The sequence below is a fragment of the Colias eurytheme genome, chromosome 1, assembly GCF_061535395.1.
Source record: "Colias eurytheme isolate Ceu_HAF_F1 chromosome 1, ilColEury1 Martin Lab GWU primary, whole genome shotgun sequence".
NCBI lineage: Eukaryota > Metazoa > Arthropoda > Insecta > Lepidoptera > Pieridae > Colias > Colias eurytheme.
The window spans coordinates 1,251,021-1,274,801 of NC_142980.1; the positions used below are offsets into that span (position 1 = coordinate 1,251,021).

General features: G+C 33.1%; 2 protein-coding genes across 9 annotated transcripts in view; one reads left to right on the forward strand and one right to left on the reverse strand.

Annotated features, from left to right (window-relative positions):
- The window catches only part of RalGPS (Ral GEF with PH domain and SH3 binding motif), a 36,469-nt gene extending 14,431 nt beyond the window's left edge, over window positions 1-22,038 (reverse strand). Inside the window, exons 1-6 of one of the 8 annotated variants that reach the window (XM_090119840.1) lie at window positions 21,900-22,038; window positions 8,581-8,746; window positions 8,019-8,149; window positions 6,353-6,626; window positions 2,661-2,824; window positions 1,722-1,864 (exon numbers count right to left, since the gene is read on the reverse strand). In XM_090119840.1, coding sequence (XP_089975966.1) covers window positions 1,722-1,864; window positions 2,661-2,824; window positions 6,353-6,626; window positions 8,019-8,149; window positions 8,581-8,631 — 763 coding nt within the window. In that variant the 5' untranslated portion in view covers window positions 8,632-8,746; window positions 21,900-22,038. Of the gene's footprint in view, window positions 1-1,721; window positions 1,865-2,660; window positions 2,825-6,352; window positions 6,627-8,018; window positions 8,150-8,580; window positions 8,747-21,091; window positions 21,350-21,706 lie in introns of those variants that run through there. The other 7 variants (XM_090119824.1, XM_090119832.1, XM_090119856.1 and 4 more) reach the window with 7 other exon arrangements.
- Window positions 14,747-16,974, forward strand: LOC149910855 (uncharacterized). Its single transcript, XM_090106439.1, has 3 exons — window positions 14,747-14,881; window positions 15,259-16,369; window positions 16,428-16,974. The coding sequence occupies exons 1-3, from the start codon at window positions 14,747-14,749 to the stop codon at window positions 16,463-16,465; spliced, it is 1,284 nt and encodes a 427-aa protein (XP_089962565.1). The 3' UTR covers window positions 16,466-16,974.
- Window positions 22,039-23,781: the final 1,743 nt, after the last annotated feature.

Below are 23,781 nucleotides of genomic sequence, written 5' to 3' on the forward strand. Positions count from 1 at the left end.
AGATTATTGCGTGATTGAGTAACAGACAAACAGACAGGGTTACTTTCGTATTTATAATATTACTTAATTAATATAATTAATATAGTATGGATAGTATGGATTACATCCTTAGATACTTACTAATATTATAAATGTTGGATTTTGTTTGTTTGTTTCTCTTTCACGTCGCAACGGATCAATTGAAAAGTTAAATATTAAGGTGAGGGGATAGTTAGGAGGCTAGAGAGAGATTTAGTCTACTTTTTACTGCAGTGAAAAATTCGGCTTTGGGAAATTCTGATAACATCGGGAGCGAAGCCGCGGCTAACAGCTAGTACAGAATACATCATAAATTTAAAACTGGGTATAATAAATTTTCCTTATTTAAATATACATTTTATCTTATAGAGCAGGCTCCAAGGAGATGTTCGTTTGCATAAATAGCGGACCTAAATCTGACTTCTGATATATATTGTATAGGTCCCAGACATCCTATAGACAGATGTTGCCAACCAGTTTTGTGGTCCCCCTGCCCGCACCCCGGTAATTAAATATGGCATACAAAGAAAAAAATAAAAATTTCCAAAACATGCCGTGTGGGGTATCAAATGAAAGAGCTTATTGAGTAGATCACGAATATATAGCATACTATATACATTTCTTACACTTTCTCTAAGATTTTTTAGAAAATTTACGAAAATGGTCCATTTTTGAGTTAACTTTAAACCACTATAGATTGAAAACTCATGAATATATTTATTAAATTATTATTTTAAATAATTAACAATAGTCCATTGTTTATGATACAATAGTTCGTAATATAATATAAGTGAGCTATGTGGTGGATTTGATGAAAATAACTATATACTATATGAACTTGAAAATATACTCGCCATCTTTGAATGCTCCCCCCACTCCCCCATGCAACTATTTCACTGTACGAAATATTGAATCGTAAACAATGGACTATTGTTAATTATTTAAAATAATAATTTAAAAAATATATTCATGAGTTTTCAATCTATAGTGGTTTAAAGTTAACACAAAAATGGACCATTTTCGTAAATTTTCTAAAAAATCTTAGAGAAAGTGTAAGAAATGTATATAGTATGCTATATATTCGTGATCTACTCAATAAGCTCTTTCATTTGATACCCCATACGGCATGTTTTGGAAATTTTTATTTTTTCTTTTGTATGCCATATTTAATTACCGGGGTGCGGGCAGGGGGACCACAAAACTGGTTGGCAACATCTGTCTATAGGATGTCTGGGATCTATACAATATATATCAGAAGTCAGATTTAGGTCCGCGATTTTTGCAAACGAAACTCCACTGAGAGTCCGGTCTATTAGGGAAATCCCCGTGAATGTCATGAGACTATTATTTGATAAGAGTGTTCCACTATCCTACTGAATGCCGATATTAATAATGGTTATTGGCCCTGTCTAATGCAATAAGAAGTATTGATTACATCATTACATATAATTGTAATGTCTTAAGATTTGAAATAAACCCAAATATAAGTACTTACAAGAAATTTTTCTTGCTAATAATAGTAAAATGGAGAACGCAAAATTATATCGCAAACAATAAAAGATCAAAAAACGACTGCACCGATTTTTATTATCTTTTCACCAATGGATAGTTTGTTTTTCGGAAAGTTGTAGTGCAAAATTTAAATTTCAATAACGCGGGCAAAGCCGCGGGCGGTATGTTGGCTATATACAAGTGAATCTTACCTAAATAAGGTATGCAGGGTAAGGGTATACTCCTCATGTACTCTCTGAGCGCGGTCCAGTTGTCCTTTTCGCCGAACAACTCCGCCATCTTGTCGAACGATTGCTTGTCCTTTTTCGATAGACACGCCCATGTTTTCGACAATCTGTTTAACAAAGCAAAATATTCTTAAATTACTGCATTATATTAAAAATGACGATATTAAAATTCATAATTTTATCACCAATTAGTTACAACCTAATTAAAAGAAAGGATGAGGTTTGCAATTCCATTGTATTTTTCTTTATTTAATTTTCGACTGGGTGAAGCGATTTTGATTCTTCTTTTTTTTATTTAAAGCCTTCCAGTTGATGCCATTAAAATGTTGTCTAGCTCTGACAATTTGAAAGCGAGTTATTTTTTTATTAAAAAATATTTATATCAAATTAATTATTATTAACTGTGTATAAACGAAAAAATAAACAATAATTTATATTTGTAACACAAAAAAGCCTTGAAATCTGCAATAAAAACCACCGTGTCTTTGTGCAAAGAATAAACATAGGAACGGATGTTAATCATATCCTGTTTTACAATTCCTTTTGCTTACGGATGCATGTTTGATGTTTGTCTCGTATATATCAGTAAGAATTTTGACGAGTCACAGGAATTATATGCACCGTACGATAAACGATTCACATACGAATAAAAATACCTACTTATATCATTGTTCTTTAACAGAAAACTAAGCCTTCAAATGGTCAGAAATGGACAACATTTAAATGGGACCAACCGGTAAGCAATAAAAAAAGATTCACCAAAATCGGTTCACCCACTCTTGAGTTTACAAACCTAAAATAACCGTCCAATTGAAAAACCTTTTTTTAAGTTAATTAAAAAGAGTCATAGAACTACACAGCAAATAAAAATACAAAGAGTCACAAATATACAAGTCTGTTCACCTGTAGATGCTTGCACTATGGAGCGCTGATATAACCGCGAAGAGTGAGTGCAAGTTGTTCAGATCGTACAGCTTCTTCGCGACCTTTATGAAATGTGCCAATGTCTCCGCTCTCGCCTTCGGTGACTGCCCGTTCAGTATCTCTTGCACCGTCCAGAAGCTTACCTGAAATTCATTTATAATTGGCTAATACTTTCAAAAAATTATAATATTAGTATAAAACTTGACCTTTTGTCCCTACATAGGGACAGACAAAGCGACTTTGTATGGTTATTTCTTTAAAACTACGCAAAGGATTATAAACGTAAAAGTTTGTGAGAATTGATTTATGTATGTTTGTTCGTCATTCACGCGATTACATTATTGATTAGTATTTTGACGATACTCGGCAGTGTTGTAGCTTATATACCAGAATATATGTAACAAGTTATAGAAATACTTGTTTTTGGCCTCAAGTATTATAACAACTAAATTGAATCAAAATATAACAATGGCCTTCGTTTAATCTATCATTTGTATATTACACTAGCAAACCGGGCGAACTCCGTTTCGCCACCAGAAACACCTTTTCTTTGCTATAAACCTCACGGTGCACGAGACCTTTCCAACGAATGCAAAACCGTGGAAATCGGTTCGTGCGTTCTGGAGTTATAGCGGAAGGAAAACACGACTTATTTTTACATAGTAGATAATTTCATGCTGAAACTAGCTTAGGAATTCCCTTTATTGATTTTTCATACGTTACATACGTGTTGATGAATATTTGACTAGACCTTGGGGTAACGGAAACAAATCAATAAAATAATGGACATACACACATCAATAAAGTTAAATATTTTGTAAAAATATCTAAAAATCTATAAAGAATTTTGTGATATTGTAAATAGAGGAATTATAGCTCAGTTTAAGGTTACAAAAATTACTCTCTATGAAATAATAACTACGATTAAGTATTTTAAATACATCCCTATTATTATAAGCGCAAAAGACTAAGCAGAATGTAGAATAGCTTGAATATTTTTTTCTCGCTAGATTGTAAGTTGAATGATCGTCACATTTCGCATCAACCTCAAATGTAAACATCTCTTGTTACAGTGTAGGTAAATGTTATTGTTATAAGATGTTATTCTTTATATGGATGTGCCGAATAGACATTCCAACTACCTAATAAGTCTACAACATCCGGTTGTTTTGAGATCTCTTACATTGCCTACTCATGTAAAATATTCTAATCTATTATATATACAATTCTAAATTAAACAATGCAACTTTTGCCAATAATATTTGTTACACTAAAAAGCTAAAAGATTTATAAATAAGTTTAAGATTAAGACAGTAACTAATAGTAGATCAAGAGATATTAAAACCATTTTAAAACTTTCGCGAATTATTAGACGTCTCAATCTCAATAATTGACCAACGCGTATCGAATGCTGATCCCGTTAAATTTCTAGTCTTGACACAGATAAATTATGCAGAACTACGCATTAAAAACATTGTTTTTTCTTCTTATAATATAACAAAGTAAAATCCAATTTCCGGTATATTGTCAGAACCAATATACTGCCTGATGCATCGTCGATACTAAACTTATTGTGAGCGGGAGTTAAATTAACTACTTGGTGCTCGGGTTGTGTATAGTTACGATCAAAATGGTGACTATCTATCCTAATATAATAAAGCTGAATTTGTTTGTGTCACAGCACAACAACGCTATGTTACAAATTTTAACGTAGGTTAACAATTGGTAAACTTAAAAATCTTTATTACGATTATTCCTTAATAATCACATAACATATTTTAGATCAACATGCATTTAATTAAGTCATAAACGAATTTAAAAATATAAATACAACACTATTAGTTAATTATCCTACACATAACCTGAAAATAAAAAAGACGTGAACCCGCATGTTCGCCACCTAGTACACAAGATACTCAACTAATTAGCAATAATTTAGCAAGTAAATAAACGATCGTATATAGACCAAAATCAAATAAAACAAGGAAGTAACCGATTACCTTGAAACAAACAAAGAATCCGTCATAACCGACGATTCACAAGTGGGTGGTTACTGATAACAATATTACATTATGTACGATTATATTTGCTCGTGTGAAAAATAGGATAGGGATGGAATATTCTTTACGTCCTGGTCTACATTTTGATCTTCTGGAATTTAATATGCTACTTATAATTTATTTAAAGTAATAAGATATTGATAAATTATTTTGCATGCATTTGGTATGGAGCAATTGCATGAAATTTGGTATGGAGATATTTTGATACCCAAGAAAGGACATAGGCTATCTTTTATAGCGAAATATATACCACGGGCGAAGCCGGGGCGGACCTCTAGTATCATTATAAACGTCGATCTAACTCAAATACATATTTTCATGATTAATTAGAAAATTATTTAGACAAAAAACAGCGACTGATAATATGTATAATTAATCTATAATACTATTTGTTACTATCATGTTAAAATAAGTTATTGGATAAATTACGAGTAATAATACTATGTTTGATAATAGTGCTTGCGTGTTGATGAAGACGAAGTTCACTCAGTATTTATCTATACTAATATTATAAAGCTGAAGTTTGTTTGAACGCGCTAATCTCGGGAACTGGTACTGGTCCGATTTGAAAAATTCTTTCGGTGTTAGATAGCCCATTTATCGAGGAAGGTTATAGGCTATATTATATCATCACGCTAGGACTAACAGGAGTGGAGCCATGGGAGTGAAACCGCGCGGAGCAGTTAGTATGTTATATGACAGGAATTGTTCACTATTTACGACAACACCGAACATACTTATTCCTTGTTTTATGTAGTCAGTATAAATCGCAAAACGACAACTAGATACTGATTTCTTTTTGTTGAATTTAATATGCTTGAAACTATCTAAATAAAAAAGGGGTATTCTTAATTATTGACCTACATATTTAAGAACTGTAATACATTTAATTTGGCATGCCTTCAAAATCATTATTAATTTGCAATGAATACACACCATTTATATCAGGCATATCGTTTTAAAATCTTATGAATGCATTCCTTATTCATCATACAATTGCTTATGTAATTATATATCGGAATATAATAGTGTCAAGAATGTATTGTTTATGATACCCATTCGGCATTCACTAATTAGGTTTTCTTTGATTTAGTATAACATGGTTGGAAATTAACAAATCGTATTTATAAGCGCTTAATAGTCAATAACGAATACCTACAGGCTACAAGAAAGAAACTCAATTCATTTTTCATTGTAAGCATCTGTGTTGAATATTTCAATAATTAAAGGGCTATTTTCATCTATCAATAATTCCGTCATAGATTGACAAGTCACCCTAACTGGTTTGTTTTATTGAGTAGATCCTGAGTACAAGCCCTACTGAAAACCATTCATGATGCACTGTTTCTGACTTAAACCAAGTCAGAAATAGTGCATCATAAGAGTTATGTGGTATTACCACAAAACAATTTAAACACAGTCTAACTTTAAACCAGGGATCTGTCACTTTAATAGTTGTCGATGTGAAATATGACAAAACCAGATTAAAGAGAACCTGCATGTAAAGTAAAACCCGGTCTAAAGTTTTTTGTCTTAAGACAGATGTTGTTTTTTTGTTTGTAATTGTTTATTTAAATTTATGTGTATTAGTAGATTATAAAGACCACTCACCCTATTAAACCTCTTCGTGAACGCCACAACATTGGGTGCCACAGTAGCTTTGTTCACTTTAGTCCACCCACAGTTAACCAACTCCTCTGGCCGTATCGCTTTGAAGCACGATAGATCTAACAACGACAGCTGATTGGCTATATCCTCTGGTGATATTCGTAACGCAGAACACACCAGGTTGTCCCATGTTTGTATAATGCCAGTCGCTGGCAGGCTGTTGGTCTTGTACTGGTATACAGGGTCATTCTGTCTGTTTGTTGTGGCGTCTCCGAGACTGAAATGATTCAATAAGCTTAGAATATAAATAAAAAATAAAATAAAAAAATCATTTATTGAACAATTTGTGGGTTAGGTACAAACATGTCACATTTGGACCCCAAACTAGGACAGCCTGCATTTTGGGGTCCACCTTTCTTAATGACACAATAATAATAGAACTATAGCATAATATTAACTTAAATAGGTAATGATAACAATTGTATGACAATGAAACTTAGTTCTGAATAAGGTATAGATTAATCAATATAAATTATTGGATTCATGTTTCTGCTCAGGCTTATTTGGTTGTTTCAGTAATCATTTAAGAATTATGAAACAATATAATATGTAGTCACAATCAAGAGTGCATTACTAGTTTGTTATGAAAAAGTATTATGAAATAGAATAATTAGAATCTTCACCTTATTTGTTAATGTAACACATAACAGTTATACTTACTATGGAATTTACATGGATGTATATAATATATTAAGGATTAAAAATGTAGTACATATTCGGTTTAGAAACAATCTACATAATATGAGCATGACTTCATGATACATAAATACTAACTCAACAAATCAACTGCTTCCTTTCACTGCTAAATGTGGGTGTTTAGAGATTTGAGATAACGAGAGATCTCGTCAAGATGCGCAACCCAATATATTCAAAAAAACATGTTTATTTTTACAAAATGCATTGTTTTTATATTATTTAACTTTAATCTCCCCATAAAATATGTATGATAATGATATTTGATGGTATTTTTAAAGTATATATTTCATTATGTACATCTAAATATATATAAATTTCGTGTCACTATGTTTGTCCTCAATGGACTCCTAAACCACTTAACCGATTATAATAAAATTCGCACACCATGTGCAGTTTGATCCAACTTGAGAGATAGGATAGTTTAAACATGTAGGTACCACGGGTGAAGCCGGGGCGGACAGCTAGTATAATATATGTATAATGGCATTACTACAAAAGAAGAAAGAAAACTAAACAATAATTAACATTGGACCTAATTTATAAAGTTAAAAAATAAAAAAAGCATATTACTAAATGCACAATCTTATTACAATCATGTGGGAAACATAATAACTGTTTGATTACTTTAGCACATTCCTTGCAAGAACAATAAAGGAATGATCTAATGTTATTACCAACATTAATAGAGTTATATTATTTAACTAGCGGTCCGCCCCGGCTTCGCCCGTGGTACCTACATGTTTAAACTATCCTATCTCTCAAGTTGGATCGAACTGCACATGGTGTGCGAATTTTATTATAATCGGTTAAGTGGTTTAGGAGTCCATTGAGGACAAACATTGTGACACGAGATTTATATATATATTAAGATATTCTGTTAGATAATAAGTCAAGTTATTCAAGAGATACATACCCATAGTTGTAATAACAGGCACAGTCATCCTTGGCGGGTCCCTGTGGTTTGCTTGCTGCGTTCACTGGCTTCTTTGCTGTTTGTTTGCACGACATTTTATCATCAAGTGGCCAATCTTCTTCATCTTCATGCTAAAATTGAATCAAGTTATTTTACTAACAAACAAGCAAGAAGTCATGTGTAGTCATAAATTTTTAAATAAAAATAAAAATTCATTAAAATAACATATATTATTAAACAAATAAACTACCTATAAATCTAAAATTTTTCATTTCAATTTATAAATAGAATCTAGGTTGAAAATGAATTATTTTATGGTATCTATAGCATAGTAATATGATTGATTATATTTTTTAATATTCACATCTTCCATGTGGTTCCAATGCAAACACAATATTATCCAACAATATTTCAAAGATCATTATGAATATTAGCAAGATAATATTTGTTATAAATAATTAAAACACATTTCAAGAAATTTGAAAGAATATTTTAAAATTCAAAGATCTAAAAGTGATTAAACTCAAATGAGAAATTTTAAGAAAACAGATTTGGATATTACCTCTACAATACGTAATACAGCTAGGCTATCACTTAATATATCCCGGGGCATTGCTGTTTTTCATGTATATGCATAGTTCGAAAACTGATTAATATTATAGATTTATTTTTCACGCCACTGATATTTGTCTGCAATAACCACCACGCGCTTTCAACGCACCACAAGTCTGAGACAAATGAAAAATAATTTTACATCTACCGCCAGTAACGACTGATAACCGCTAATTAAATAATAAATATTTGTTTATGTCAAGGTCCAGCGACCGCGGGATGTCTTTAAAAAAAAAATATTTAAATTTAAATGAATTTAATTACGTACATACAGTATTACAATAAGATGGTTAGTGTGTAACTGATTTATTCTATGTTTAAACAGTACCACGATCTGGAGATCGCGTCTTCTTAGAAATGATTAGGGATGTCGTCGCGACGGTTGAGTGGACGATTCTCACTAATCACTTCCTTACAAATCATAACTATTGCATTGTTGCAAGTATTAATATTTAGATTAACTACTAAAATATTGATTCAGCGAATTTTGGATGTATAACTCCTCCCTACGTATTAAGTTCGAGATTATCCTCATGGGGTTGGGGATGATTTCGAACATTCCTGTTTCTAATTACATTTTTATACGATTTCTTATAAACTATGAATACAAGACAAATATATTTTTTTAAGTATAAGCGGGCAAACGAGCTGATAACAAGACAAATAATTAAAATTAAAACTGTTAAAACAATTTTTTTTTCTATAATTATACTCTTAAAAGCTCACTGTTTCCACTATTTTCACTAATTGCCTTTTCACTTATCACTTCACTTTTCTTCAGTAATAGGTTTAAAAGCTGAATATCGGTGAGGTCAATTTCCTTTAAATTTAAAGGTTTTCTTTCACCGTTTAATGCTATTTTCCATATATGCGGTAAGTTAATAATTGGTATACTGGCGGAAACAATGTTCTTTCCTTGAGATTGTTTCTTTCTCATAGTGTGGTCCTGTATTCTAACATAACAATCATCATTTACAGTGATCAGGTAGGTACCACGGAGTTTTTCATGGCTTACCTCATTATTACAAAATTTTGACATAATAATTTCAGTTCTGGTGTAAACGAGCCATCGATTGAGTTGTAAAAGTTCAATCTTTAAATATCCAATAATAATGGGTAATGAACGGCATGTACTTATGATTGATGAAAAATTAATAAGTTCTGTAATACATTCGTCCTGCAGCAAGGATGTGGTTTCCATTTCAGGACATAAGAAACGTGCTTCGTCGAAATCTAAACAGGACTGCGTCAGCATACTTACTTTCAACCCTTTCACTAGGATATAAGGATATTTAGGCAGGATAATGGAAGTTTGATTATCAACATCAATTTGGACAGGTAACGGTAATATGTAATTTATAATAATTGTAAATTTCCTTATTAATTAACGGTAAATGCATGATGAATTTAATCTGATTTTGTTTTACATATGCTTTAAGCTCAATACTTTGCTCTATTTTAACAATATTTTTTTAAGTTTACAGGATATACTAACTTATTTGTAATTTATATTTCTTTAAGGATATACTTACATAAGTTCATCGGTATCAATAATTGATTGATGAAAAAGTTTAATTTTTGCAAAAGCTAATGCGGTTTCAATCTCATTCAGTTTAATATAAATAATTTGAAAATTATGTGTAAAAATATTATAAAAATGAATTATCTTATGACTTAATGTTTCTGTTATATTTAAATTCGTACATATTAATTTCATTAAGTTTTTCTTTCATTTGAATGAAATTGCTTCCTGTAACATTTATAATATTGTTAAGTTTTCCCATCACTTCTGTAATAACAGTCACCTTGTAATCCATATAGCGTTTTGCTTGTTATTTAATTTACTAATTAACTGTTCATATTTTATGGCATCTTCATTATCCATATTACCAGTAATTGCTTTAATAAAAGAACCAATTGGGTTAAGTAAACCACGTTTTATTCTAACTGATGGCACTAATAAGTAATAACCACTATCATCATCATCATCATTAACAGCCTATGTTTGTCCACTGCTGGACATAGGCCTCAGTTATGGCACGCCATTGAGCCCGTATATCTATATCTATATAATAATAACCACTATATCTATATCTTATAATATAAAAATGAATCCCAAAATGTGTTGGTAAGCGCATAACTTGAGAACGGCTGAACCGATTTCGTTATTATTTTTTTTTTATTATATTCCTTGAAGTACGAGGATGGTTTTTATGTAGAGAAAACGTAAACATTTACCACGGGCGAAGCCGGGGCGGACCGCTAGTCTTATAATATAAAAATGAATCCCAAAATGTGTTGGTAAGCGCATAACTTGAGAACGGCTGAACCGTTTTCGTTAATTTTTTTTTATTATATTCCTTGAAGTACGAGGATGGTTCTTACGTAGAGAAAACGTAAATATGTACCACGGGCGAAGCCGGGGCGGACCGCTAGTAAACAATATTCATCATAAAATCTGTTTGAATTTGTGTCGCTTTAAAATCTAAATCAAAATTCTTTATATTAAAACAACTATTTACATATTCATTTAAGTAATTGACAACATTTAATTTTTTATAAGGCCATGAAAGAAAAAAAACTTTCGTTTCTTTATTTTGCTCTTGCGATTACAGAAATTTTTTATTTCATTTTTTAATCGCATTTTTTAAGAGAAATTAAATAAAAACGATAAATGTTATGATGACGTCATACATACGGAGGAATAAAAATGCGCCTTATCCAAATTAAAAAAGAAGTAAAAAATAGTTTGGAAAATCCAAAAGTGCACGCGTCATAATTTTTTTTTTAATAATTATTTATTGATTATTATTTTTGTTTATTTAATAACAATTAAACCACATCGAATCAGACCCTGAAAAATGAAAGGGTTCTATTCCTGAGCATACTCAAGCGTAAGAGAAAAAAAAAAGACTCGATTAGTAAAGTATTTCGGTCGCTATCGTGTTAACAAGAAAATCCTCCGCACATACGTCTGTACGTGTGTCTACACGGACGTCCAAGACAGAACTTTTTTAAACTGTTTTTTAACTAGTTTAAATAACAAAAATGACATCAAAAATATCATGAATGTTAAAAATAGCGTTTTTTCTTAATATGTGTGTGTATGTATTATCTTACAAGTGCAATGTATGATACATAAAGACATTTTAAGTTTGAAAAATCAGATGTTTTGCGCGAAGTGACAGTAGTACCCACCTCAACGCTTCGCTTATGAGGCGTGCAAAAACTATCACTGACATTTACATTTACAGCATGTGTAAAATTTCATATAAATGTCATTTTTGTGAATTATCGAAGTCAACAAACTTTTAAATCGTGTTATTGTGTTTTTAACTAAGGGAAATCGCATCCACATTCTATTCCCGTGCGAACGGCGTATTCAGCAGTTTTGTATGAAGGCAGGGCCATAACTAGTGTTTAATTTGTGTGTAAGTGTTGTAACTTTATATTGTTAATTCAAAATGGCTCCAGTGTTAAAACATGGTCGAGGCAAGCCTTTGACTTCTCAAACTAAAGAATTAAACTTTAAATGTCGTTTCTTTTTCAGGTTAGTAAATTTTTCATTTTAGTAACATTGTTAATGTAAAAGTTATATGTATGTTAAATGTGCAAATATTAAAATAAAGTCTCATCTTTTTCAGAGGAGAAACACATATAGTTTAATTTAAAATCCCATAAATATATAAAATAAAAACTAAAAATAAAATGTTGTTTTATTTTATTTGCTGACCATACACTACTACAAACGCAAAAATTTCTCCAAGCTAATTTACCTGTAATTATTCAAATTTAACCCTAAATCCTCGTATTCAGGGTGTAACATGGTTATGTGTGCACAGGCGATTATTCCGTAACTATTGCAGATATGAAAAACTTTATACTGATATCGAAAGCCCTTTACCTAATGAGTAAAATGACAACAATAACTTTTTAAAAATAAAACGGGAAATATTCAAAAATTTTACACAAAACACTCCCATACATTTAATATAATTCCTATATTTTCATTAACAATTCTGCAATTACATGGGCAGGTAAGTGTTGTTAAATAAATTAATACTGAATAAAAAGTGGATAAGTTAGGAAAAAAATGATAAAATATAATATAATAGTTAATAAAAATTGACAAATATTTATAATCATTGATAGTTCATCAACTATATATGGCGCACACCGGTTGACCTGAAGTGATGCTGTGACCGCGCGCTCTCCGCCCTCTATCTCGAAAACGGTTCACCGTATAAAAAAAAAATTTAAACAAAATTTGTAGAGAATAATATATTCTACAATATCACTACATAGTATAAAACAAATCGCTTTCTCTGTCCCTATGAAGACTAGGGTAGAAGCCTTTAAAAATAATGAAAAGATAAAAAAATCGCAGTCGGATGAAACCCATTAGAAAAGGAGGGGAATATGATGAAAATAAAAGGAAAAATAAATTACGGTCAATCCGAGTTCGGGAAGTGGGAGGGGGGAGCTTTTAAGAGAAAAAAATGGTTTCTCTCGATTTCCGACAAAACTACAAGTCCTACGGAAAAAAGTTCCATGACAAAGTTGTAGGTAATAAAATGATCTACAACTTTTGTATTTACAATTTTTTCACATAACCTCAAAATTTAGGTGAAAAATTCAAAAAACCAAGTTTTTGGTCTTTTATTTTTATCTACTTCAAAATTTATTTTTTTTCTACGAAATTTGGTGGAAACTTACTTTATTATGTCCCAAATACACTGTAATTTATTTGATTGAAAATATTTATTTTTTCGCCTTATTTTGAATTAATACCAAAAAAACAACCGAATTTTCAATCGAAAAGTCACCCGTCAAAATATCAGCTTTTTTCAAAAACTTGGGGTGCCTTTTATTCATTGAAATCTCTACTTTCATATGGTGTAAAAAAAATAAACACCACTATAGTAAATGTTCTCAGGAAATGCATACAAACAGTGTAATAATGAGCTTTTACTAAATCAGGCACACTTCTTGAACTCTATATCTTCTCTTGTATCGGCTTTTCGGTAATATTTCAAAAGAAAAATAATTATCTGTTCTAAGTTTAATATTTTGCAGCATATTCAAAAGCAAAATGATATCGATAAAAACATTTCAGGTAGTTCGAGAAGTGTGCCTGATTTAGTAAAAGCTAATTTTCACACTGTTTGTATGCATTTCCTGAGAACATTTACTATGGTGGTGTTTATTTTTTTTACACCATATGAAAGTAGAGATTTCAATGAATAAAAGGCACCCCAAGTTTTTGAAAAAGGCTGATATTTTGACGGGTGACTTTTCGATTGAAAATAAGGTTGTTTTTTTGGTATTAATTCAAAATAAAGCGAAAAAATAAATATTTTCAATCAAATAAATTACAGTGTATTTGGGACGTAATAAAGTATTATTCCACCAAATTTCGTAGAAAAAAAATAAATTTTGAAGTAGATAAAAATAAAAGACCAAAAACTTGGTTTTTTGAATTTTTCACCTTAATTTTTAGGTTATGTGAAAAAATTGTGAATACATAAGTTGTAGAACTTTTAATTACCTACAACTTTGCGATTGAACTTTTTTCTATAGGACTTGTAGTTTTGTCGGAAATCGAGAGAAACCATTTTTTTCTCTTAAAAGCTCCCCCCTCCCGCTTCCCCAACTCGGATTGACCGTAATTTATTTTTCCTTACATTTTTATCATATTCCGCTCCTTTTCTAATGGGTTTCATCCGACTGCGATTTTTTTTTGTTTCAAAAATTATCTACTCTAGTCTAATGTCCCTTTGTATGCTTAAATCTTTAAAGAAATTGAAAAGAAGTCTTCTTCCCATGTAGAATACAGCACTGATGAAGAAGAACTTGCCAAAGGAAGTGGATTAGAACCAAGAGCAGGAAAAAACGCAAACTGAACACTTCACCCACTCATATCTCCGATAAAGAAGAGCGAAATGAGGAAAGTAAGGAGAAAGCAAAGCCCAAAAAGGTGCCACTTCCTCCACCTATAATAGTAGATGACATCAGGAACTACCAATCGTTCTTTGATCTCCTCTTAGAAAAGTCGCCAGGGGGCGGCTTTACGATTAAAATTATGCACGGAGAAACCGTAAAAATTAATACCGAAAATGAAACAGTATAGTTCCTACGAAAACAAACAATTAAGACCAATACGAGTTACAGCTAAGAAATTGCAACATACATGCAACCAAGATAGAATTGTAGAAGACCTGAAAAGAAAAGGCTTCAAAGTCGAGGAGGCAGTAAACAAGCTGAGGTGGAAGGACAAGACACCTCTCACTATGTTCATGCTTACCTTTAATAAAGGAGAGGAAATAAACAAAATCTATGAGATAACGTCTATATTAGGATGCAGGGTGGAAATCCATCCCTTGAAAACCTGTAAATTAGTTCCTCAGTGTAAAAGGTGTCAAGCCCACGGGCACACCCAAAAATATTGCTCCAAGGATCCAAGATGTGTAAAATGCACTGGTAAACATCTAACAAAAGATTGTAAAAAGCCAGCAGAAGAAAAGCCAAAGTGTGTGCATTGTGGCGCTCCACATTTTGCGAACTATAGAGGATGCATGGTAGCAAAAGAAATGCAGACGCTTAAAAATAAAGCGACGAAAAAACTAAGTGTGGAGGATGGATAAAGACCATTAGAACAAAAGACTATGACTTGTATCTGAACAAGGTCCGAGAACTATCAGGCCCAAGGGTGTACGAGGGATACGAGTACTACTCCAGAGAGAAAATTGTACGTGAAAAACTTCAAACCCACGTAAGGCATCTGGAGGAACAACTAAAACTTCTTCAACAAAAATTTAACTCTTTGACTCCAGTGGAAACGGAAATTTCAGAGAAAAAAGAAATTGAAAAGAAGTCTTCTTCCCATGTAGAATACAGCACTGATGAAGAAGAACTTGCCAAAGAAACGGAGTGGATTAGAACCAAGAGCAGGAAAAAACGCAAACTGAACACTTCACCCACTCATATCTCCGATAAAGAAGAGCGAAATGAGGAAAGTAAAGAGAAAGCAAAGCCCAAAAAGGTGCCACTTCCTCCACCTATAATAGTAGATGACATCAGGAACTACCAATCGTTCTTTGATCTCCTTTTAGAAAAGTCGCCAGGGGGGGGCGGCTTTAAAATTAAAATTATGCACGGAGAAACCGTAAAAATTTATACCGAAAATGAAACAGTATATCGGACCATCACAGAGTTTTTCACTGCCGATGGCTTTCATTGGCATTCCTACGAAAACAAACAATTAAGACCAATACGAGTTATAGCTAAGAAATTTCAACATACATGCAACCAAGATAGAATTGTAGAAGACCTGAAAAGAAAAGGGTTCAAAGACGAGGAGGCAGTTAACAAGCTGAGGTGGAAGGACAAGACACCTCTCACTATGTTCATGCTTACCTTTAATAACGGAGAGGAAATAAACAAAATCTATGAGATAACGTCTATATTAGTATGCAGGGTGGAAATCCATCCCATGAAAACCTGTAAATTATTTCCTCAGTGTAAAAGATGTCAAGCCCACGGGCACACCCAAAAATATTGCTCCAAGGATCCAAGATGTGTAAAATGCACTGGTAAACATCTAACAAAAGATTGTAAAAAGCCAGCAGAAGAAAAGCCAAAGTGTGTGCATTGTGGCGCTCCACATCCTGCGAACTATAGAGGATGCATGGTAGCAAAAGAAATGCAGACGCTTAAAAATAAAGCGACGAAAAAACTAAGTGTGGAGGATGGATAAAGACCATTCGAACAAAAGACTATGACTTGTATTTGAACAAGGTCCGAGAACTATCAGGCCCAAGGGTGTAATTGGTTAACACACTTAACATGATGCAGGATTTGGGTCTCAGTGAGCACATATCGCCAATAAAACCTGACCACCCTGCCGCGAAAAATAGAATGATTTATGTAAATAATACATTACATCTTCTTCCATTCAAAATTTTCATTTCAAATTCTTTTTTAATATTAAGACGAACTGCAATAGCCGGTACAGCCTGAAAATCAGCGCTACTTGTGTGCAGCATTTTGCTGAGGCTGTATCCGTTTGCCTAATTGTAATTGTAAGGAGGAGGAACAACTAAAACTTCTTCAACAAAAATTTAACTCTTTGACTCCAGTGGAAACGGAAATTTCAGAGAAAAAAGAAATTAAAAAGAAGTCTTCTCCCCATGTAGAATACAGCACTGATGAAGAAGAACTTGCCAAAGAAACGGAGTGGATTAGAACCAAGAGCAGGAAAAAACGCAAACTGAACACTTCACCCACTCATATTTCCGATAAAGAAGAGCGAAATGAGGAAAGTAAGGAGAAAGCAAAGCCCAAAAAGGTGCCACTTCCTCCACCTATAATAGTAGATGACATCAGGAACTACCAATCGTTCTTTGATCTCCTCTTAGAAAAGTCGCCAGGGGGCGGCTTTAAAATTAAACCTGCCGCGAAAAACAGAATGATTTATGTAAATAATACATTACATCTTCTTCCATTCCAAATTTTCATTTCAAATTCTTTTTTAATATTAAGACGAACTGCAATAGCCGGTACAGCCTGAAAATCAGCGCTACTTGTGTGCAGCATTTTGCTGAGGCTGTATCCGTTTGCCTAATTGTAAGATAAATTGTATAATGTTGTTTGGCTATTTTTTTTTGGCAATAAATTTCTTTTCTTTCTTTCTTTCTTTTTCAGCTGTGAAAGAAAGCAGGCAAGTAAGTAAGCACATCACCTTTGCACAAATCGCGAGTGGTTACCATCGAAAGGAAGCAACCAAATGAAAGAACGAAGCAGTACTTCAGGCCTGACCACCTTCTTTTACTTTATAAAGCTCAGATACAGCCACACATGGAGTACTGCTCACATCTCTGGGCTGGAGCCCCGTTTTACCAACTCCTTCCACTTGATCGCGTACAACGTAGAGCAGTTAGAATGATTGGCGACCCAAAACTTAGCCATCGGCTTGACCCTCTTGCTTTGCGAAGGGACATTGCCTCACTGTGTGTCTTCTATCGCATATACCATGGGGAGTGTTCAGACGAGCAATTTGAGCTCATACCTGCTGCGGAATTTCATCATCGCACCGCCCGCCACAAAGCCAAGTTCCATGCACATCATTTGGACCGCTGGCGAACGAGTACCGTACCCTTCTCGCGAAACTTTTTTTTCCACGTACCACCACCCTGTGGAACAATCTACCCCGTTCAGTATTCCCGCACATGTATGACATGAATTTATTTAAAAGGAGAGCCTATACCTACCTTCGACAGTCGGCAACAGCCTCACAAAGGTAACTTTGTGAGTGCTCATGGGCGGTGGTGTTTACCTCACTAGGTGACCCACCTGCTCCGTTGCCCGCCCTAATATAAAAAAAAAAGAACCAGCGTTGAAGGAAAACTCAACCAAACTTTAAGCCTTATGTCCACATTTGACGAGAGACTAAGGAAACTGGAAAGTAGCAATAGAAATGCTACATCTACTGCTAAAAAATGACTCAAATACTTAGCATAATAGAATGCAATGCCAATGGGCTTCTTAAACACCACAATGAATTACAAACTGTCCTTGAAATAGAAAATATTGACGTGTGCCTAGTATCGGAAACAAACTTCACCAAACAATCATACATTAAATTTAAAGGTTACAAAGTATATCTCGCACTTCACCCAAATAATACAGCTAGAGGTGGAAGTGCAGTGATAATAAAAGAAAAGTTGAAGCACTATGATATAAGTAAAATCGAAGAACAAGAAGTACAGGCCGTATCAGTATGCGTTGAAACCAAGCGTGGTTCTGCATCTATATCAGCCTTGTATTTCCCACCGAGAGAATCTTTTAATAAAGAGAAATACGTTAGCCTTCTCAAGAGTTTTGGCGACAGATTTATTGTTGGTGGTGACTTTAAGGCCAAACATACCTATTGGGGCTCCAGGTTGATTACACCTAAACGCAAAGAACTTCTAAGTGCCATGAAATTTGTGCTTAGAATAAAATTCATTCGCTTTTTCGAGGCTAATGAAAGACCTACTGCTACCAGTGTCTATAAGAAAATGTGAATTTAATTCCGGTATTACAATGGGAGGTAATCTAAATATACTGTCACAATAGTTTAAGTTTATTACCTCGGGTTGTCTATTGAGGCATTCTCTTGAAAATTTTCTTCATTAGGATTTAATTGTTTATTATAATAATACTCTTACATTTTCATTATCCATATGTACATTTCGAGTGACGGATTTTTTAAGAAATTTGCTTCATTTTCATAATTCTTGTTTTCCAACATGTTTTGTCTTATTGGCGCGGTGCGCATTGAAACATCAGAATCTTGTAATGGATTCTGTTTGAATTGGTAAGGTATAACAAATTTAAAATTTCCTGTACTCGGAATAGTTACCGTATTTAAAGTTATTATTAAAATTATTCATTTGTGGCTTAAATTGGCCAAAACTTCGGTTTGGTGGTTGTTGATTTAAAATAGGAGGTTTATATCCTTTATTTTGATTAAATTTGGGTTTGTATCCCTGCGGTTGGTTAGGAATATCAAATTTAAAATTATTACCTACTCATTGATTAAATTTATTGTTATACTAGTGGTCCGCCCCGGCTTCGCCAGTGGTACATGTTACAACTTTTCTCGCCATAAGAACCATCCTCGTACTTCAAGGAATGTTATAAAAAAAGAATTAACGGAATCGGTTCAACCGTTCTTGAGTTATGCGCTTACCAACACATTTTGCGATTTATTTTTTTACTAGCGACCCGCCCCGGCTTCGCACGGGTGCAATGCTGATACTAAATACACTACAGAAAAACTTTTAACGTTGTATATATGTAACATAGCGGCCCAGCCGGCCGGTACCGCCGCAAACGGTACGTCCCGAAATTTTTAAATCTGTAATATCTTCGAAAATATTCACTTAAATCATACGGTGTAAAGGGCCATATAGATCTATATTAAATGAACAATGTATTCAAGGTATTTAATTGGTTAAGGATTAATGCTGTATTGGTTAAAATCGCTTCGAAAATTAGCCATTATTTGTCGTAAAAAGTAAATGACAAAAAAAAGTTATTGTGGGTTATCCATAAGAGATAGACATATGCCATCGCGGACTTTTCTGTAGACCTTTTCAATGTGTACAATACTTAGTACATTATTTTGATAAAACTCGTAGGGTTCAGCCTGCGTTTGCAATGTAAGCGGAAGAAATGTAATTATTTACGACATCACATTAGAAACCTCAAAAATAACAGTACTTCTCCACTATTTAATGGATGTTATTATACATATAAACCTTCCTCTTGAATCACTCTATCTATTAAAAAAAACCGCATCAAAATCCGTTGCGTAGTTTCAAAGATCTAAGCGTACAAAGGGACATAGGGACATAGGGACATAGGGAAATAGGGACAGAGAATGCGACTTTGTTTTATACTATGTAGTGATTGTTACTAGCGGTTCGCGCCGGCTTCGCCCGTGGTATATATTTACGTTTTCTCTACATAAGAACCATCCTCGTACTTCAAGGAATATAATAAAAAAAGAATTATCGAAATCAGTTCAGCCGTTCTCGAGTTATGCGCTTACCAACACATTTTGCGATTCATTTTTATATATAAGAAGATACATGAAATTGGTTTAAAATTAGGTATAAAAGGTTGCGTTGGACGCATTTAATTGTGCGCGTTGCCTTTTACTATTTTATTTTTAAGAAATTTACTTCCTCCGTAACTGTGCTTATAGCATCTTCTAAATTTGTAATTCCTTTTAAGCCGGCAATTCTTATCAAATCTTCCGGTAAGTTATATAAAAACACATTTAGCGCTGCGTTATCATATATTACAGTTTTTGCGGATTTTATACCTGTGTCAGTTAGCCTATTAACTTTAAATGCTAAACTACTTCTTATGCTTTGTATTCTCTGACAAAACTGGTTGTACGATTCGCCATGTTTAATTTTTAATGACTTTAGCTCTAGCGCTATGCACTCTTCGGATCTTGTATCACAGAAATGTTGAGAAAGTATTTTTTGAACTCTTCCCAAGACACAATATCTTGATGTTCGCTTAATAAGTTAGCTGATTCACCAACTAGCCTACTTGTAATTGCGTGAAATAAGTATTCGTTTTGATTCCTATTTCCTTCGACTTTAAAATTTCTTATTACATATTCGCTTTTTGCTATAAATAAGTTCAGTACCGTCCTATTTAGGTATAATATTTAATATTTCCTGGGGAATCATAATTTATATTATACCAAAATCAATTTTACTTTACTTTTAATTTACTTAACCTAGTACTACGCATTGTAGCCAAGTTGTAGCTATTATATGTAAACTAATTATGCAAGCCTATTTTTGTGCTAACAAAATCAGATTAACATATGGTCCAATGATGCTGATTGTCAATTGTGGAAAATGAGACAAAACAGGGAAGTGAAAAGGTTTACTCACAAGCTGCTCCTCTGCATTCTTCCTGAGTTACACACACTGCACGACACTTTCACACAATCACTTGACGAATTTATTTGGTTCGGAATTTTCGCATTTGCAGCTGCGTATAGACAGTCCTTTTACATAGATATTCGCGTAAAACTGAGTTTGGAGTTTTTGCGCGAAAACAGTAATATAAGGATTACTGAATAAGGATTTCCACGCGAAAATCCTACCGGCTGCGCCAGTCAAGTTCCAGCGACCGCGGGTTGTCTTTTAAAAAAATATATTTTAATTTATATGAATTTAATTAAGGTCCGTACAATAAGATGGTTAGTGTGTAACTGATTTATTCTATGTTTAAACAGTACCACGATCTGGAGATCGCGTCTTCTTAGAAATGATTAGGATAAGAATGGGCGATTGTTCGTAATCACTTCCTTACAAATCATAACATGCAACAAAGTGGATAGGTACATTGTTGCAAGTAACTACTAAAATATGGATTCAGCGAATTTTGGATGTATAACCAGATTGATAACTTTAATTAATGTTTACTTATTATGACTTATGGACTACATAGTATTTTACAGAACATTTAAGAAATACAGTAGTCAATGCAAATAAAATAGGTACATACACAATTAGCATCGATAAATTATTATTGATTACACATTTCAATGCTTTGGATGGGTTACTCCCTATAAAGCCGTATTCATTTAAGACTCACTTGTAATACATCACCACTCATTTTTAATAGATTTAGATCATGCAAGTTGTATTTATTATTACAACAATTTCTTCTTTTTTCTAAAAATAAATTTTATACCTATGTACTTTTATCTAAATTTTGGCACTAGGCACTGTGCTTGGCAGTAATTAAAATAATTGTTGAAGTTGATGTTGACTGTTGTTAACGAAACTAAGGTCTACAGATAATGTAGGAACTAGGAACATATAAATCTAAGGCGGCGTTTCCATCTGCAAGCAAACTTCTGCAAGAACTGTCCGACAGTCTGTCTGACAGCAGCTTGCAAGTGTAAACGATGTAGCAAGTTCTGTCGCGACAGTTTGTCAAGCGCTTCTTGCGAGAAGTTGCGAAAGCGTGTGTAAACATGACTGCGTCTACTCTATATACAACATAGTAGTCTTTGGTCTACTCGCGACAGATCTCGCTGCTTCTCGCTCTAGTTCCGTATATCTCGCAGCAAGCTGCAAGTATCGCCCGCACGGCTTTTATTTTTGTTTATTTGAAAATAATGAGTCGTGAATGCTCTTGTGGAGAAACTATAAAGTAAATAGAATTTTATGAGATCTTAGAGATGGAATAAAGTGATTATTTTTTGAAAATGAAATGAAAATTTATTTGTTGAATTGTGGTTAGAAAGTTTTTATAATAAATTTCATGTCCGCACAATTCGCCAACAAATTGGCATACAAATATTTATATTATGCTTATTTAATTTTATATAATTTAACTAATTTACGTAAGTTTTTAAAGTGAAACTTTTATTACATCGTCTCAAACTTTATGGTCTGTGTACCGCATGTCGCGTGTATCGCGGCTGCCGAGTAGGTATACCTACTCGGCAGCCGACCGTCACGCGACATGCGCTACACAAAGCAGTGTTCGGAACCGTTCGAACAGTTTCAATTTTACCGTGGTTTCATAAAACCACACAACATTTTTTATTTAAAGAATATATTATTCACAATAGTTCATAATTTTACATTTATAAAGTATAGTACGACATAAAAGAGATGAAATTAATTATTTTGGAACTAATTCGTTTTTCATTACCTGGCAACCCTGAATTGGCAATGTAGCTGTCAAGTTGAATAAAAATTTTTTGTTTTTTTCGTGAAGTGGAGAATTATTGAGATAAAATTGTTATTTAGAACAAGAAATTTAAATAAAAAAGGAGTCATCATGAAAAAGGTTAAACGTAGCGGTGTCCGTGATGTGGTGTATAAAGTTTTTATTCGGTGTTTGTCCGAATTTCAAGCTGGAAATTTATTGACTGATTTGGAAAACGTTTACAAACGTACATCAGAATATACCGGTGAGATTCCATTTATTTTTGCTCAGTACTACGTAAAATAGAATATTCCATTAGTGACGAGTGTTTAATGTATGTATGTATGGCGATTATTACGTTTTCGCAATTTAATTTGAGGTTATTTGTATGTAAACAAAAACTAGTTTTTATAGTGCGACCAGCACAATTTGAGTCAAGAAGTTATATCCAATCCAACCAGCCTCAAATAAAGTACCTAGTTTAGATTTTACTACATAGTATAGTGATAACTGTTTTCATACAGCTATCTATCTATTAATCAATCAAACCATAAGAAAAAAAATCATATTTACTGTATCATATTTACAGATACTGAAGATGCCGCGTACCCTCTTGCCAGTACTTCGAAACAGATTGATGATCAGTCCTTTGAAGGAGTAGAATATTTAAATTTTGATGAATTATATTAATGTACAAAATCTATCTACAAAAAAAATAAATATATGTGGTTTTCAAATCGCCTTGTTTTTTTCTACCCGACGGACCCAGAAAGAGGGTAATGTGTTTGAGCTGCATGTATGCTTGTTTGTTTGTATGTTTGATTCTATGTGCGCCTCTGCAGTCTAAACACTTGACCGATTTTTATAAAATAACTAATTCCAAATACATTTAAGTAAAATTTGACCTAGGTAG

Excerpts from the sequence above, each read along its gene's own strand:
- LOC149910855 (XM_090106439.1), top strand. The coding sequence starts at position 14,747 with ATGAAACAGTATAGTTCCTACGAAAACAAACAATTAAGACCAATACGA. Across the intron at positions 14,882-15,258 it reads GCTTCAAAGTCGAGGAGGCA|TGTGGAGGATGGATAAAGAC; the intron begins GTAAACAAGCTG and ends GAAAAAACTAAG. Across the intron at positions 16,370-16,427 it reads TAAAGCGACGAAAAAACTAA|GTCCGAGAACTATCAGGCCC; the intron begins GTGTGGAGGATG and ends TATTTGAACAAG.